Source organism: Miniopterus natalensis, chromosome 5, assembly GCF_054644295.1.
Source record: "Miniopterus natalensis isolate mMinNat1 chromosome 5, mMinNat1.hap1, whole genome shotgun sequence".
NCBI classification, from domain to species: domain Eukaryota; kingdom Metazoa; phylum Chordata; class Mammalia; order Chiroptera; family Miniopteridae; genus Miniopterus; species Miniopterus natalensis.
Window position 1 is genome coordinate 56426923 of NC_142085.1, and position 14387 is coordinate 56441309.

Sequence of the window (14387 nt, forward strand, 5' to 3'; positions counted from 1 at the left end):
AGGGAGCCTGTGATCAGGGTGGCCCTGGGACTGCAGCTGGGTGCCCTCCTGAGCGGGCTGGGCTGGCTAGTGCAGGTTCTCACACACAGCACCTAGTGGACTGTCTCATACATATATAGTAGGCAGCAGCTGAGGGGTAATTTTATTTCAAATACAACATTATATAAAAACATGAAAACTGACTTTTCTTTTTTAGATAATGCTATAGGAAAATCTGAGGGGAAAGAATCATCTGTGACTCCACCTCCCTAATACAACTATTTTCATTTTTGCCTATTTTCCTAGTTTAAACAGCATTATAATAACACAACGAGCCAGGCTATTATTTTGGGTTTTTCAAATCCTTTATTCTCTCCTTTTTCAAAGGCAGCACTTAGAGAACCCAGTTTACAGAGCTTCGCAGGGTAGAGAAAATTTTGCTTTGGGCCACGACAGTGAAGCCAAGAGGTGAGCTAGCTGGGGGTTGAGGTAAACGGTGTGTGTGTGTGTGTGTGTGTGTGTGTGTGTGTGTGTGTGTGTGTGTGTGTGTGTAAAAACAAAGCTCCTTGCTTCTCTCGTCCTTGAATATGATAGAAGGAAGGATGGACTGAGAGAAGCAGGCAAACCAGGCTGAGGTCTGTGCCTCAGTTTTCAGGCCTTTGAACTGGAGGAGGCGAGGCCTAGGGAAGGGAAGATAACTTAAGGGGAAGATAACTTAACCAGGCCTGTGTGGGTTCTGGTGACCCGCAGCTCTCTGACGCTGCTCCCACAGTGCTCTGGGCATAGCCACATCAACCTGTTTATGTCAAAAGGAAAAGCAAGGTCCTAAGGTTTAATTTTCCCTCAGTTCCCCTGTGATGTGGGAGCTGACCCAAGAGCTAGGGGCTCACCATGGCACGGCAAGGTGACAGGCCACCCAGCAGAGGGTAGGGGTGGCCCCCTGGCCTGTGTCTATCTGGAGAACTTGGAAGACATTCCCAGTCAGCAGCCAGCAAGAGCTGAAGTGGGGCCTGTTGTCCAGGGACCACCACAGGCTGTGGGCAAACCTGGAAACCAGAGCTTACAGTCACCATGAAGCTCGGCACAGATGCCTGCTGTGGGCATCAGAGATGCCTTTCCCCAGGGCTCTGTGCCTGAGGACCCACCCCCACTTCCTACAGCCAGGAGCGCATTTCTGCACACTAGCCCCCAGGACATGGGACACCCCCTTAGGGAGAAAAAGCAGGGGAAGGGGTCCCTCTCTAGGAGATTGCAAACTACCTAAAGAGCTATTTAAATCAATCCTGCCAGGTAGGAAGAGAAGTTGATTTTTAGCTTTAAGCAGCAGGTATGAGTTTGGGAAGATGACCAGGTGAGTAGCAGAAAAATGAAAGAAATGGAGAATCTATGCAATTTGTAGTGAGAGGTAATTTTGGGTACTTTATGGTTTAAAAAAATTCATCTCATCCGCAAGTGAACTCAGACCCCACAAAGAAGGAAAAATGCTAGCAATCCATCCACTGTATTCACTGCCACCATTATAGTTTAGAAACATAAGCAGGCACCGCAGGGGAGATAAGGTCGGCAGGTTATATTGTCCAAATAGCTGGCTGAGGCCTGGAAATAGTATCTCTCTTCCAGAGAGCGAGCCAGCGGCGGAGTCAGGATGCCAACTTCAGCACCCAGCTGAAGGAATCCACCTGCCAGGAAGGCATCTTCCCCGAGTAAAAGATGCCACAGTGAATTCTTGCGGAAGGCTGTCACAGGAAAGTGGGTGCACAACTCTCATGAAAGATAATTTAGTGACCTGTATCACAAGCCAAAGATACTCATTCAGTCTTTAGATTCATTTCTGGAACTCTGGCTTCGAGGAAAACCTAAACTTTAGTAAGAGCTTTATGCATAAGGATGCTCACCATAGTATTATTTATACTATTTTTAAATTGGAAATAATAAAAATCTCCAATAGAATGTAGCACAACCCCATTTTGTATACCCTCCACATTTATTATCTGTGAGATTATTGTCGTGGTATTATTATTACCTGAAAATCTGCATAGGAAAAAATGGTGGGATTATGGGTAAGTTATTTTTTTCATCTATCAGGTGAAAGCAATCTATCAGGTGGTTTTATTTTTTTAAATTATTTTTACTAGCATGGCATATTTATTGTATTTATATTTATATTGGTGCTTTATTGTTTATATTTATTTTGTAGCCAAATTTATTTAAAATTTCCAAAGCTGGAGCATTGACTGATTCAGTCTCGACTGCAAGGAACTTCCAGGTGCTGAAGGGTCTGTGGAGAGACATGAAGTTGGAAGGTAATAAAGAGGTGCCTGTTTTCTTGGGAATCCCTGTGCAAGTTCAGGTAAAACCTGCCCATCTGCTGTGTCCACAGGAAATCTACCTACAGGAAAAACAAGGTCATGGGAGCCAAAGAGAGGGGATTGATGAGGGCGTGACTGTGAGGGAGGAGAGATGACAGTGGGAAACAGCAGAGAACGTGGAGCTGAGCTGTCCACTCCCGTCATTTTACACCGGAGCCCAGGAGGGGAGCGACAGACATCTCCCGGGTCACACAGCTGCTCTGAACCCAGAGCTCAGCTCTTTCTACAGCTGAATGTTGCGCTTCATATAGAAGATCAATCCCTGCTTCTTAATATGGAATGTGTCTTGGTGCCTGTATCAGAACTTACTTTTCTTCTCATTGCCTCTCACTGCGCTTTCCTCTCTCAGTGCCCCTCCCCGGGCCCAAGGTGCTCGCGTGCTCCCAGGTGGGGAGAAAGTGTGGTTAGTGGTGTCACATTTCAGCACAAGAAGTAGAGATCAAGGACGGAAAAACAGTTTTCTTGAAAAATTATTTGCAATCAGAACTAGTTCCTCAAAGAACTGCTTATTTGTTTGTTTGTTTGGTCTTTTAAGCAAATTACTGAAATATGCAACAACATGGTTGTATCTTAAAACATGTTGAGCGAGACAATCCAGACCAAAAAAAGAGTACCTACTGGCCCAAGGACTCAGAGCTGGGATCTGAACCCAAGTCTGGCTAACTTTAAAGCTTATCCTTTTTGTACTACTCCTGAGAGACCCTGGACTCCCTGCCACCCCCCCCCCCCCACCCCCCCACCCCCGGTTTCTAGACTGGGCTCTGGGGAGGCCCTTGGACAAGTCTCATCCTGTGTCTGAAAAATAAGAAGCTTGAATTGGATCGCTTCTAAGATTCCTTACAGCGCTAACCTCCTGAGACTCTGTAAGCCTAACTCTTAAAGTTTACTTATTTTTGACTAGTTAGTAATCACGATACAAAATCCAAAATGTTCCAAGAACCAGGTGAGACTAAAGAGATGTGATGAGTGAATGCAATGTGGTCTCTTGGATTGGATCCTGGAACAAAAAAAGGACATTAAGTGGGAAAACTGGGGAAAGTCAAAGTTTGGAGTGTAGTTAATAGTAATGTACAAATGCTGGTTTCTTAGTTTTGACAAAAATACCATGACCATATAAAATGTCAACATGAGGAGAAACTGGGTGAGGAGCTATTTGAGAACTGTTTGTACTATCTTTACAACTTTTCTATAAATCTAGAATTACTTCAAAATAAAAAGGGTTTTTTAAAAGAATATATGGTGAAATGTTTTCCTCTCTGTCTTTGGGCCACCCAGTCCCCTTCTCAGCCAGGCAATCAATGTTACCTGTTTCTTACATAATCTTTCGGAGATATTCAATTAATAATCTGAGAAAATATTGTATTCCATAAATATCATTTCTTGAAACAGAAAGTATGTCTGCGAGATAAACCCCTCGGGGTGGAACCCCAGGCTTACAGTTTGAAAGCTATTGCCAAACTGCCCTCCCTGGGAGTTGTGCCAGTTCACCCTTCCACCAGACAGTGCGCTTGAGGATCTGTCATTTCACCACACTGACTGTCGTCTGAGACCAATTCACTTCAGTTTAAGTGAGACCGTCAACTCCCAAAATGCTCACGAGCAACCCTCTCTAGAAGGCCGCCCAGGATGTGGGTCCCTTCTGAAGCACGCAGCCGAGGCAGGGGGGCGGCTGCAGTGGCCGGGAGCAGCCAGGCCCTGGGGAAGCGAGAGCCACACGGTCAGCACCCCTAACGTCAACCACCACTGTCCTCAGGAGATGTTCACAGAAGGGCGTCCTCAGCTCCGCAGCACACAAAGAGTCAAACCTCACAAATTTGCTCATAGTGGGGGGAAAAACCACCACAGGTCACAGCGTTCAGGTTACAGGTGCAAGAAAATCCCTTTGCAGAAAGAAGACGACAAATCCCCAGGGCAGTTGAAAGGACAAAACTTTCTTCACCTCAAGACTCTCTGGTGAATAAACCGGTTAAACACGGTTGGGGTTTACTGAACATGAAAACAACTGGATTAAAGTATAATCTAGCTAGAAAGGAAAGGAAATGTACCGAGAAAGCCGAGGAATGACAAAGCTGCAGTGTTTACATCTGCCAAGCAGGGATGGCCACTCCAGTGTTACAGCCAAGTTCTCTTAAATGTTTAACTCTCCTTTAGATGACGAGAAGGAGCCTCTGCTCGCGGTGGCCTCTCTGAGAGCAACGCTGATGTCAGGGCAAAGCGTGTAGTCCTAGGGGCATTGAGGCCCAGGAGGCCGGGCACAGCCGTGCGCAGGCACCAGCTGCCAGGGCCCTGGCCTAGCTGCCAGCGCTGCACAGGAACAGGTGCTAGCTCAGAAAGACCCGGGTTTGAATCCGTTTCTTTGTTCACTGGCTGTGTGAGCTTGGGCAAATTACTTCAGTTCGGTCTTAGTTCTTCTCTTGGTAAAACGGGGATAATACCCAGTCCACAGGGTTTGTTTTCAGAATTAAATGGGGTAACACATGTGAAGAGCCCAGGCTGAAGCCCAAGCACTCAAGAGGCAGCTGGCTGCTCTCCAGGCCCCTCCCCCTCCTCATGTACACCCTGGGAACAGCAAGCGGACCTGCTCCACTTTGTGCAGGCGCGGGGCACATCCAGACGACGCCCCGTGACAGGAGGGTTCAGAATCTGTTAATTCGAGGGTTTCTAACTTTTTTATACCAAAGATCCCCACTTAGGTTTTATAAAAGAATAAAATGAAACATAAGGTTACAAAAGAAACCAATTGTTGAAATACATTTATTAAAGTAGTTTTTAAAACGGGAGATAAAATGTGTCTCTCTTTAACACGTTACACAAGATCTTGGGGCAGGTCTAATAACCACAATAATTTTCCAATTGTGAGTGTACGTATTTCAAGATCTACAACAACAAATGTGACATAACATATTCCCAAGTTCTGCTTATGCTACTATTACGGTTTGTTCCTACATTCATAATGGAAGAAATGCTAAATTTCCATTAGAGGATACTAAGTATAAAAATGCAACTTTTTCCCATCCAAATCCAGACTCCAAGGTAAGGACTCAGGTGTTATAAAGTATCACCACCTCTGGCCTCAGGACTACTGATAAAAGGTGTTTCAAAACTGTCAAACCTGCACTCCTGTATTTCACTCTTTCTCTCTGGCTTCTCTTGAGATTCTCTATTGGTCTTTGGTTTTCTGCAGCGAGAACAGGAGAAACCTGTGCTGTTTTGTCTTTTGAATTTTTCCGGCTAGGTGTTTTCTCAGCCTCTTGGATCTGTCGTTTGGTATCTTTAACTTTGAAATGTTCTCAGCCATTATCACTTCAAATATTCCTCTTGCTCTGTTCTCTTTGCTTTCTGGTATTCTGATTATACCTATGTTACACTTTTTGAAATGACCCCCATTTTTGGATGGTGTTCTGTTTTTTCTGTTTTTTTCTCTTTGCATTTCAGTTTGGGAAGTTTCTATTGACCTACCTGCAGTTCACTGAGTCTTTCCTAAACTATTTCGAGTCTACTGATGAGCCCATGGAAGGCATTTTTTCAACTCCATTATGGTGATTTTGATTTCTAGCATTTCCTTTTGATTCTTAAGAGTTTCCATTTCATTTGTTCTTTTTCATTAAAACCTTTCACACATTAATCATAGTTATTTAAAATTCCGTTTGATAATTCCAACATCTGTGTCCTGACTCTGGTTCTGATGATTGCTTTATCTCTTCAGGCTTTTTCTTGCCTTTTGGTGTGCCTTGTAATTTTTTGTTGTAAGCCAGACATGTTGCATTGAATAATAGAATCCGAGGTAAACAGGCCTTATGTGTGAGGATTTATCTGGCTAGGGAGTGCACTGTGTTTAATGTTTGCTGTAGTTATAGCACCTGAGGCTTCAAATTCTAGTGTCCTTGCTTTTGTCTCTGTCTTAATGTTGGTTTTCCCTAATTATTCCTCCTCAAGAGTCTGTCTTGCAGTTTTCAGTTGTAATCCACTATGATTATACTGGAGCCCTGGTGGTGTGGTGGCTATGTTGGGGGATGGGAATTCTATAATCTCCAGATCAAATCTCAATGATTTAGTGGGCCGGTGACCTTCACAAGTGTTTCACTCAGCCCCTTCCTCCTTTCCCTGCCTGAAGCTTTGCCAATATATTTCCTTGAAGGCATGACCCCTGTTGTGCTCTTTTCCCCTTGGGTGAGACAGGAAGACTAGATGGGTTAGTGTGAGAATGCCCTTCCCCCAACGGGGATAAGGCTCTGGCAGTCTTTTATCTTCCAGAGTAGGCCTTTGTAATAAAGTTCTAGGCATATTTTACAAGGATTATTCATCTCCTCTCCCTGCCAGAGACATAAGGGGATCTTTTGTTTTTCACTGTGGGAATCTGGTAGGGTTCCTGGAGGTAAAGCCCAGGAACTTGTGGGGGCCCCTCTAAGACTGAGACCACACTCAACCTCCAGCAATTCGTTACCATGTAAGTGTTCCTACCAGTCTACTGCTCCAGCCATTTCTGCTCCAGGGAAACAAATTTTAACTGTCTCTCTAGATGAGCCTGTCTCTCCAGATTTGGGGGTTCTAGTTTGCCCTGCAACCTCAATTCTCTGATGAGTGGGTCCAAGAAAAGCCATTCTCAGTCTGTTCAGCTATTTCTTGTCAGGACATCTTTACATGTTTCAAGCTCCTTACATGTCAGAGCTGAAACCAGAGTCCCCTTTATTTTATTTTGGATGGCCATTCCCTTCCCTCCATCTGAACTCCCATGTCCCTTCTCGTCCCCACATTGGCCATGTCTCCTATCTGGCTGTACTAGCAGTGAATGTTTTCATGACTGTGTCCTAATGATACCATTCTCAAGAAAAAGGCCCATGTTTAACCTGTCTGTTAGCACTTTGCACATATAAAATACTTAACGCTGTTTGATTTTACTGGGTCACTTCCATTTATGGCACGCATCTAACAGCAAAAAGCATCTGTGGTGTGGTGTTACCCAGCATCCTGTCTTCCAAGCTCCCTTTTGTGCTTTTGAATGCATTTTCCTAAGCAAACTTTACCTACTGTAAATCAAGATTTACAAAAGTAACTTCTCAAGATCTGATAAGTCCTGACTTTTTCTCAATTTCCTAATTTCTTTTTGTAATGACTTAAGTAGCCAGGTTAAAGTAGCCAAGATAAAGTCTGACTAAATTCCCGGAAATGAAAGGGCCTCCCAGCTAAGTGCCCAAACCTGGCTGTTTCCAAATCACCTGGGAAACTTTAAAAAAACAAATCCTAGAGGATAACTGTGGTACACAATTAAGTTTGTGGTACACAATTGTGGTACACAATTAAGTTTAGGAAAATACTTTTAATAAGCTCGTGTCAAAAAGTGCTTTTATACCCCCACTTAAAATCAAACTAAAAACCAAACCGAACCCAGCCATCTAATCTCATGTTCAGCCTAGAGGATATATGAAATATCACTGAAAATTTGTCCTTTCAGTCATTCAATACATCTATTGAGCATCATCAAATAAGGCCTGGGTACCACGTCACAGCCCCTGTCCGTAAGAAGAGTCTGATATACTTACTCCAGGGCCAGCACATCCTGGCTACCCTGGAGCATGTTACTTAGGCTTTCAGAGCCTCAGTATTCTCATCTATAAAGGAGAACATTATTTACCTCATAGGAAAGTTCTGTGCCAAAGGTCACAAAGCAACTATTGAGTAAGACGTACACTCTAGCCTCCTAAAACATCTTCTAACTCGTTTCCCATTCCAAACATCTGCATAACGTCACGATCCCAGCGAACATCCGTTCGGCAGTTAACCTATGTATGCCAGGCAGTGTGCTAAGCCATCTGTCCACTCACACTTTAAACACATCTTGTCTGCAAAGGCCTAGGGGCCAGCAGGATTCTCCTTTCATTGGCTCTGTTCACCCTCACCCCTGTAGCCAAAACAGGGAGCAAGCTGAGGCAACAGGCAAGGGCTTCTACTGTAGCGTGGGCCGTAACAGGAGGCGGAGCTGATGAGCCACAGGATGTAATGAATAGGAGATGCGCCCCGCACCCCCACCAGAGGTCGTCATCCCTACTGGGGGTCCCGATGACAGAACCCCCCAAGGAAGAAACCAAATACCAGTTAAGCCCACCCAAGAACCGCCACGGGTTTAGTGGTACCACTTGCTGTTACCACTAACATGTCTAGGACTACCACTGCCATCGAAGAACTAATATTACACGTCCCAGACATTGCTGTTCCATGGGGTTTGCATTCTGTCCTCAACAGCCCTGCGTTACTAAAGGTCCCACTGATGTTGACCCTTTACAGCTGGCAGGAGTTGAGACAAGGCAGTTACTTACTAGGACACAGAGCCCGTGACTCCTGCTGCACAACCCACTGTCAAATTCACCTGTTTTTCTAGGAAGGCTCGTAAGGGCTTCTAGAGCATCCGCCTACGTGGTAACAGACCCTGAATTTTTACTTTACAGGTTAAGGGTGTTGTTTTAACACAGACTATGGTTTCAATTCTCTAGAAGACAACACTGAAAAGTACCATCCCTGGCAAAAAAACTTACTTGGAATAGACAACTTTTCACCCAACTTAAAACCTCAGCTTTCTGTAGCACGCTTGCCCTGAGCAGACTGTAGAGGTTAGAAGCAAGCGGCCCAGGACCACCTGTCCTAAGCCACGTTATTCCCTCATGTATAAATGACCAAAGTCAAAGAATCCCAGTGAGCGGAGACTCGGCACTGCTGACGGTTTTCGGCTGTGGGGAGCTATCCTTCGCACGGCATCTCTAACCTCTGCCTGCTGGTCTTCCGTGGCATTCTCTAGTTGTGACAAGCAAAACCGTCTCAGGATGTTGCCCAATGTCCCCTGGGGTAAAAACTGTCCCTGGCTAAGAACCCTGCTTTAGAGGTATTCCTCAGTTTAGCAGAGCTACCATTCCTTTGTTCTGAATACCAAAAACTGACTTATTTCTCCAGCTCAGTGAAATAAAATTCATGTTGTTTAGCTTTGCACCTTAATTTATAGTAACTGAAAGGTCTGATATTATGGAACTGTGAAATACTACGGACTTACAGGGAAGCTCTGACGTCTTCCTGTTATTTCCAGTGCTCTTGGTGGACATCCTAGTTTGGCCAAGACCTAAGCTGGTTTCCTCTCAAATGGACTGATCTGTCTCTAGGTGATGCTCTGGTGTGGGAGGACAAGCCTTCCTTACCTTCAGGATTAACTCTAGGTCACAGTGGGTCCCAAAGCACCAGATGTTGTGCACATTCAAACTAGAGACCCCATCTGGCTGCAAAGGACTGGCTACAACGCAGGCTAGGCAGCAAGGACTCATGTGCCGTCTTCTGGTTTTCCATCATTTATACACGTCAGGCCAGAACACCATGTCCTCCCTCGGTCAGAGGGTGAAGAGTGCCGCTACCTCAAGCCAGGTTAGAGAGCGCGTGAATATGCTGACTACAAAGTTATTACACCCTTGCTAAGTTTGTTTAAGCAAGTCACTCAGATGAACTACAAAAATAATTCCTCTAAAAAATAAGAGGCATGGTATTGCCTTATCTTAAAAGGCCTTTTAAAAAGGCTGACTTGAGATTATAAAGCATTTTTCAAACACACAAAGTGCTTCATAACCACTCACTAAGCCTTAAGGAATGCTTTTTTTTTTTTTTAGCACATCACTTTTCTTGTTGTTTAAAAGAAAATACCCCATTCAAAGGGCGGTAGCATATTTGATATCACCACTGTTTAAAGAGGAATGAAGTTACAGGAATGAGAAGTATATAATTAGTAAATAATCCCTCTCAACAAGTGAGCTAAGTAGGAAAGCCATAAAGGAAGAAAGGCCGGAGGCGGCACAATCAGTGCACATCAGAAATGCATTTTTATTTTTATTTGAAAACAACTTAAATTTTTAGACAAATGATTTTAGTATATAAATTTGATTTTGTTTTTATACAGAATATAAAGATTTCCCTCACTGATCTTCCATGTGAAGGGTATTACAAGCCTGAAGGGATACTTTCTGCATACGAGTGTGCATTTTTCATGTAGGGTGCTGGCAGCCAGTGGTGCAGGCTCCTACACGTAAATTAGGTCAGGGGACATCACATATTAAAAAGGGGAGAAGAGAAATATTCTAGTTAATCAGATCCAAGAAGCAAACATGACACAAAGACTGTGCAGCTAAGACCAGGTCAGTAACTTTAGTAGGGACACTGCAGATTATGCTCGAACAACAGGTGTGTGAGGCTATAGTGTGCAGCACATTAAACAGCAAGGAAGAGCTATTATATAGAAAGGCGGGAAAGAGGGATTTCACTAAAGCAAATTAACTTCTTGTCAACTGCCAAAGCAAAACAAAATAAAACAGAGCACACGAGTGTTAGTACACCAGAGGCATGTTAGACCAGTTTCTGTGCAGCATGCTAAAAGTTAGTTAGAACTTCTTCACCGGTGCATACAGTCATTAATAGTCACGGAAAGTTTTTTTGCCGCTTCTTGTCAAATTTCAGGCGTGTCGTATTTTAGATGGGGTATAGCTTTTATCTATTATTTCATCCTGTAAAAACATGTGAAGACAACGTTCGTTCTGTGCCAGAGGATGACCAGCGACCCTAGGAAAAAAATAGACAAATTTAGCTCAATATTTTATAAAGGGGAGGAGTCAAACACATATTTTAAGGTTAGGGAGCGAGTACAATTTAGTAATAGTAAGCGGTAGTGTGAACTGCCCATAAAGCTATGCTCTATCATCTTATGGTAAATTTTCTTTCCTATAGTTCACAAGGATAATTTAAAACATTCAGTCACTAGCTTTCCCCTGCTTCTGCAGTTATGTATCCAATTAGCTTCTTTTCCTATTAGATGGTATATTCTTAAGAAACCTAAATTAATTTTAATATTAAAAGTGAAATATGTCTAGGTTCTAAGAATCCATTTTAAAGAAGGAAAAGATATAGGATTTAAGTTAGAAATACACTGGAGTTCAATAAAAGCCCCAAATAGTAAGAAATAGGCACAAATGTACAGAGGGTGTTTTTTTTGGGGGGGGGGGGAGATTGCTTTTATTTATTTAAAAGTTTTATTTATTGATTTTAGGGAGAGGGAGGAGGAGGGAGGGAAGGAAAGAGAGAAGGGGGGGAGAGAAACACTGATATGTGGTTCCACTTGTTTATACATTCATTGGTTGATTCTTATATGTGCCCTGACTGGGAATTGAACTTGAACCTGAAACCTTGATGTATCAGGATGACACTCTAAGCAACTGAGCTACCTGACCTGGGCCACTTTTAAAGGTTTCCATTAGACTAAACACAAGTTCAGACTGGGCAAACAGACTTCTATTTCAGAATTTAAAAACATCTAATCTAGCACTGCCTTCTACGTAAATAACTAAAAAGCGTTGTATAACTCTTCCTTCTGTTTACTTACCACTCATAGATCTTCACACCACTAGATAAAAATGAAAGTGCTTCTAATAAATAGCTCACACAACCATATTCTCTAGGATTTGACCTTATTTGGCGGAACTTAAGGCCAATACATAATTATAATAAACCCTTTCCTGGCATAACTCTCTCTATTTGGCTTTTTAAAAATGCCTATATTTCAAATGGAAATAAAATTTAAAGTTAGAAATTTTACTTTGAGCTTAAGAGTTTCTAAAGTAAAAGATAAACCCGAGTCTCTTACATTTCCAAAAGAACACATTTTGCCATGAAAATTTTAAATGTGCACATTTATAAGATGTGCTGATAATACCTCCATCTGTAATCAAACAAAATGATTTCAAGTGTATTGTAAGTTTTATTGTTCATACTAGATCATATCTTAAATCAGAAAGAATCATAAGTAAAACTGTAGTTTTTAAATGCTGTAATTTTTAATGTAATTTGCATAAATTAACCAAGAAAAACAAATACAAAACTTAGGTCAAAACAAAGGTACTCATTTCAATCACTCAAGTGTGTTAATATTTATCACATGATATTCAACTTGTTATATACTTTTACTTTGTTTAAATGATAAAAAAAATTTAGTTAGGAAATGGCCAAAAGGAAAAGTGATATTCCAGTTTAGCTTAATATCAAAATTGCTCGTAGTCACACAGGGTAAACTCAGAACACTGTTCCCTCTTACACCCAGGGAAGAGAGAGCACTTACTTGTTTATAAACTGCTCCAGCCCTTGCTTCCTCTCTTCAATGAAACTGTCATCGAATATCCCATCATCTCCTCTAAAAGGAAGCTGACGCAAAAACGCCTTCCCAGGGAGTGGGGGAACCACAACCTAAAACAACAGAAGCAAAGAAAGCTCTTGAACATGCTGACTGAGTTGGGAACATTTACAGAGCACAACGTGAAGATAGAGTATATCCTCACTATGAGAGCCATCTCACTATCCAACTTGTTTAAATATAAAAGGGAACCAGCAAAAAACACACTGCAAAAATATTAAATGCAAAACAGCCCATCTACACAAAGCTCCTCAATGGCTGGGCCCCTAGTTTAATCATCATTTTTCCTGGACTTATTAGCAAAACACAAGTATACAAAGAGAACATTCAAGCAATACTGAAATAAAAGCTACAACGCCCGTCACACAGTTTTGATGTCACCTGGGGACGACAATGCTTTATTACAATGGAAACTGCAGAGATCAAAATCAACTCTCAATTCAATAAAGAAATAAAACATTAACAATGTTCTGACGACATGGGCAGGTAAGAATTCTGTGATCAATTTTTTCCCCCCCATACCACCTGTAGATAATCTTTTCTACTTGTGTCTGAGGTGATGACAAAATAATCAACAACTACGTATCACCACCCTTCCATTTCCTAGGTTAAAAAACCTGTTAACTTTGTCCCAAATCCACTATCCTATCTTTCCCCAAAGACCTGTCATTTCTTCCTTCCCACACTACAGAAACATCCCAAATTTTCCCCTTCGAAGCCTAACCATCCTCTAGTGTCAATTTATATAGATATCTCTCTTCTGAGAATTATTTGGAGGTCAAATATTTGTTTGAATTAAATAGCAGCTAGCTATTTTACTTTACAGGCTAGTTTGGTTTCTCTACCCAAGGGTTTCTCAACCATGGTACTACTACATAATTCTTTGTACTGGAGGAGGGCTTTCTTATGCACTGTAGAACACATAACAGCATCCCAGGCCTCTACCCTCTAGATACCACCAGTAGTGCCCCTAGTTATGACAATAAAAGATGTCTCCAAAACTGTCAAATGTCTCCTCGGGGACAAAACGGCCCCCTGTGGAGAACCACCAATCTAGCCTATTAATGCCTTCAAATCAAGGACCCTCTCTTAGCCTACTTATGGTTATTTTAATAAAAGCTGGGCATACAATAGAAGCTCAAATATCTGTTAAATGACCAACCACTTAGCTGGACTCATATATTACACCAAAACAGAGAAAAGGTGTAAGCAAACAACTCAAACAAGGAGAACTATAAATAGTAAACACCAGTAACACAAATTATACATATTTTAAGAGGTAAAACTTCAAACCCTTGATGCAGTTTCTTTTTTTTTCTTTCAGAGAGGGTGGAAGGGAGAGAGAGAGAGAAAAACATCGATAAGCGAGAGACACATCAATTGGTTGCCTCCCGCACTCCCCCAATGAGGGCTGGGGATCGAGCCTGCAACCGGGGTACATGCCCTTGGCAGGAATTGAACCTGGGACCCTTCAGTCCGTAGGTCGACTCTTTAACTACTGAGCCAAACTGGCTAGGGTGATGCAGAGTTTCTATAACCAGAAGTTATCCTAAACAATAATTCAACAAGGTAAAAACAGGAAAGAGCAACACAACTTCATACAGATTAGGAAAGACAACAATAAAATAAAATTAAAATAACAGCTGTTATTATCTGAAGTGACCTTATTGCGGTAATCATTTCACAAGGTATACATACATCAAACCATCATGTGTGCACCTTAAACTTACACAATGTTATTTATCAATTATATCTCAATCAAGTTGGGGGAAAGGACACTTCTTTCCTACAGTAATAAAAATTTCTTTGTTCTCTAAAACTTTCCTAACTTGTTC

General features: G+C 42.2%; 1 protein-coding gene across 1 annotated transcript in view; it reads right to left on the reverse strand.

Moving 5' to 3' along the window:
* Positions 1 to 10179: 10179 nt before the first annotated feature.
* SNX3 (sorting nexin 3) overlaps positions 10180 to 14387 on the reverse strand; it is a 29959-nt gene continuing 25751 nt past the window's right edge. Inside the window, exons 3-4 of the mRNA XM_016217542.2 lie at positions 12481 to 12605; positions 10180 to 10931 (exon numbers count right to left, since the gene is read on the reverse strand). Coding sequence (XP_016073028.1) covers positions 10826 to 10931; positions 12481 to 12605 — 231 coding nt within the window. The 3' untranslated portion in view covers positions 10180 to 10825. The remainder of the gene's footprint in view (positions 10932 to 12480; positions 12606 to 14387) is intronic.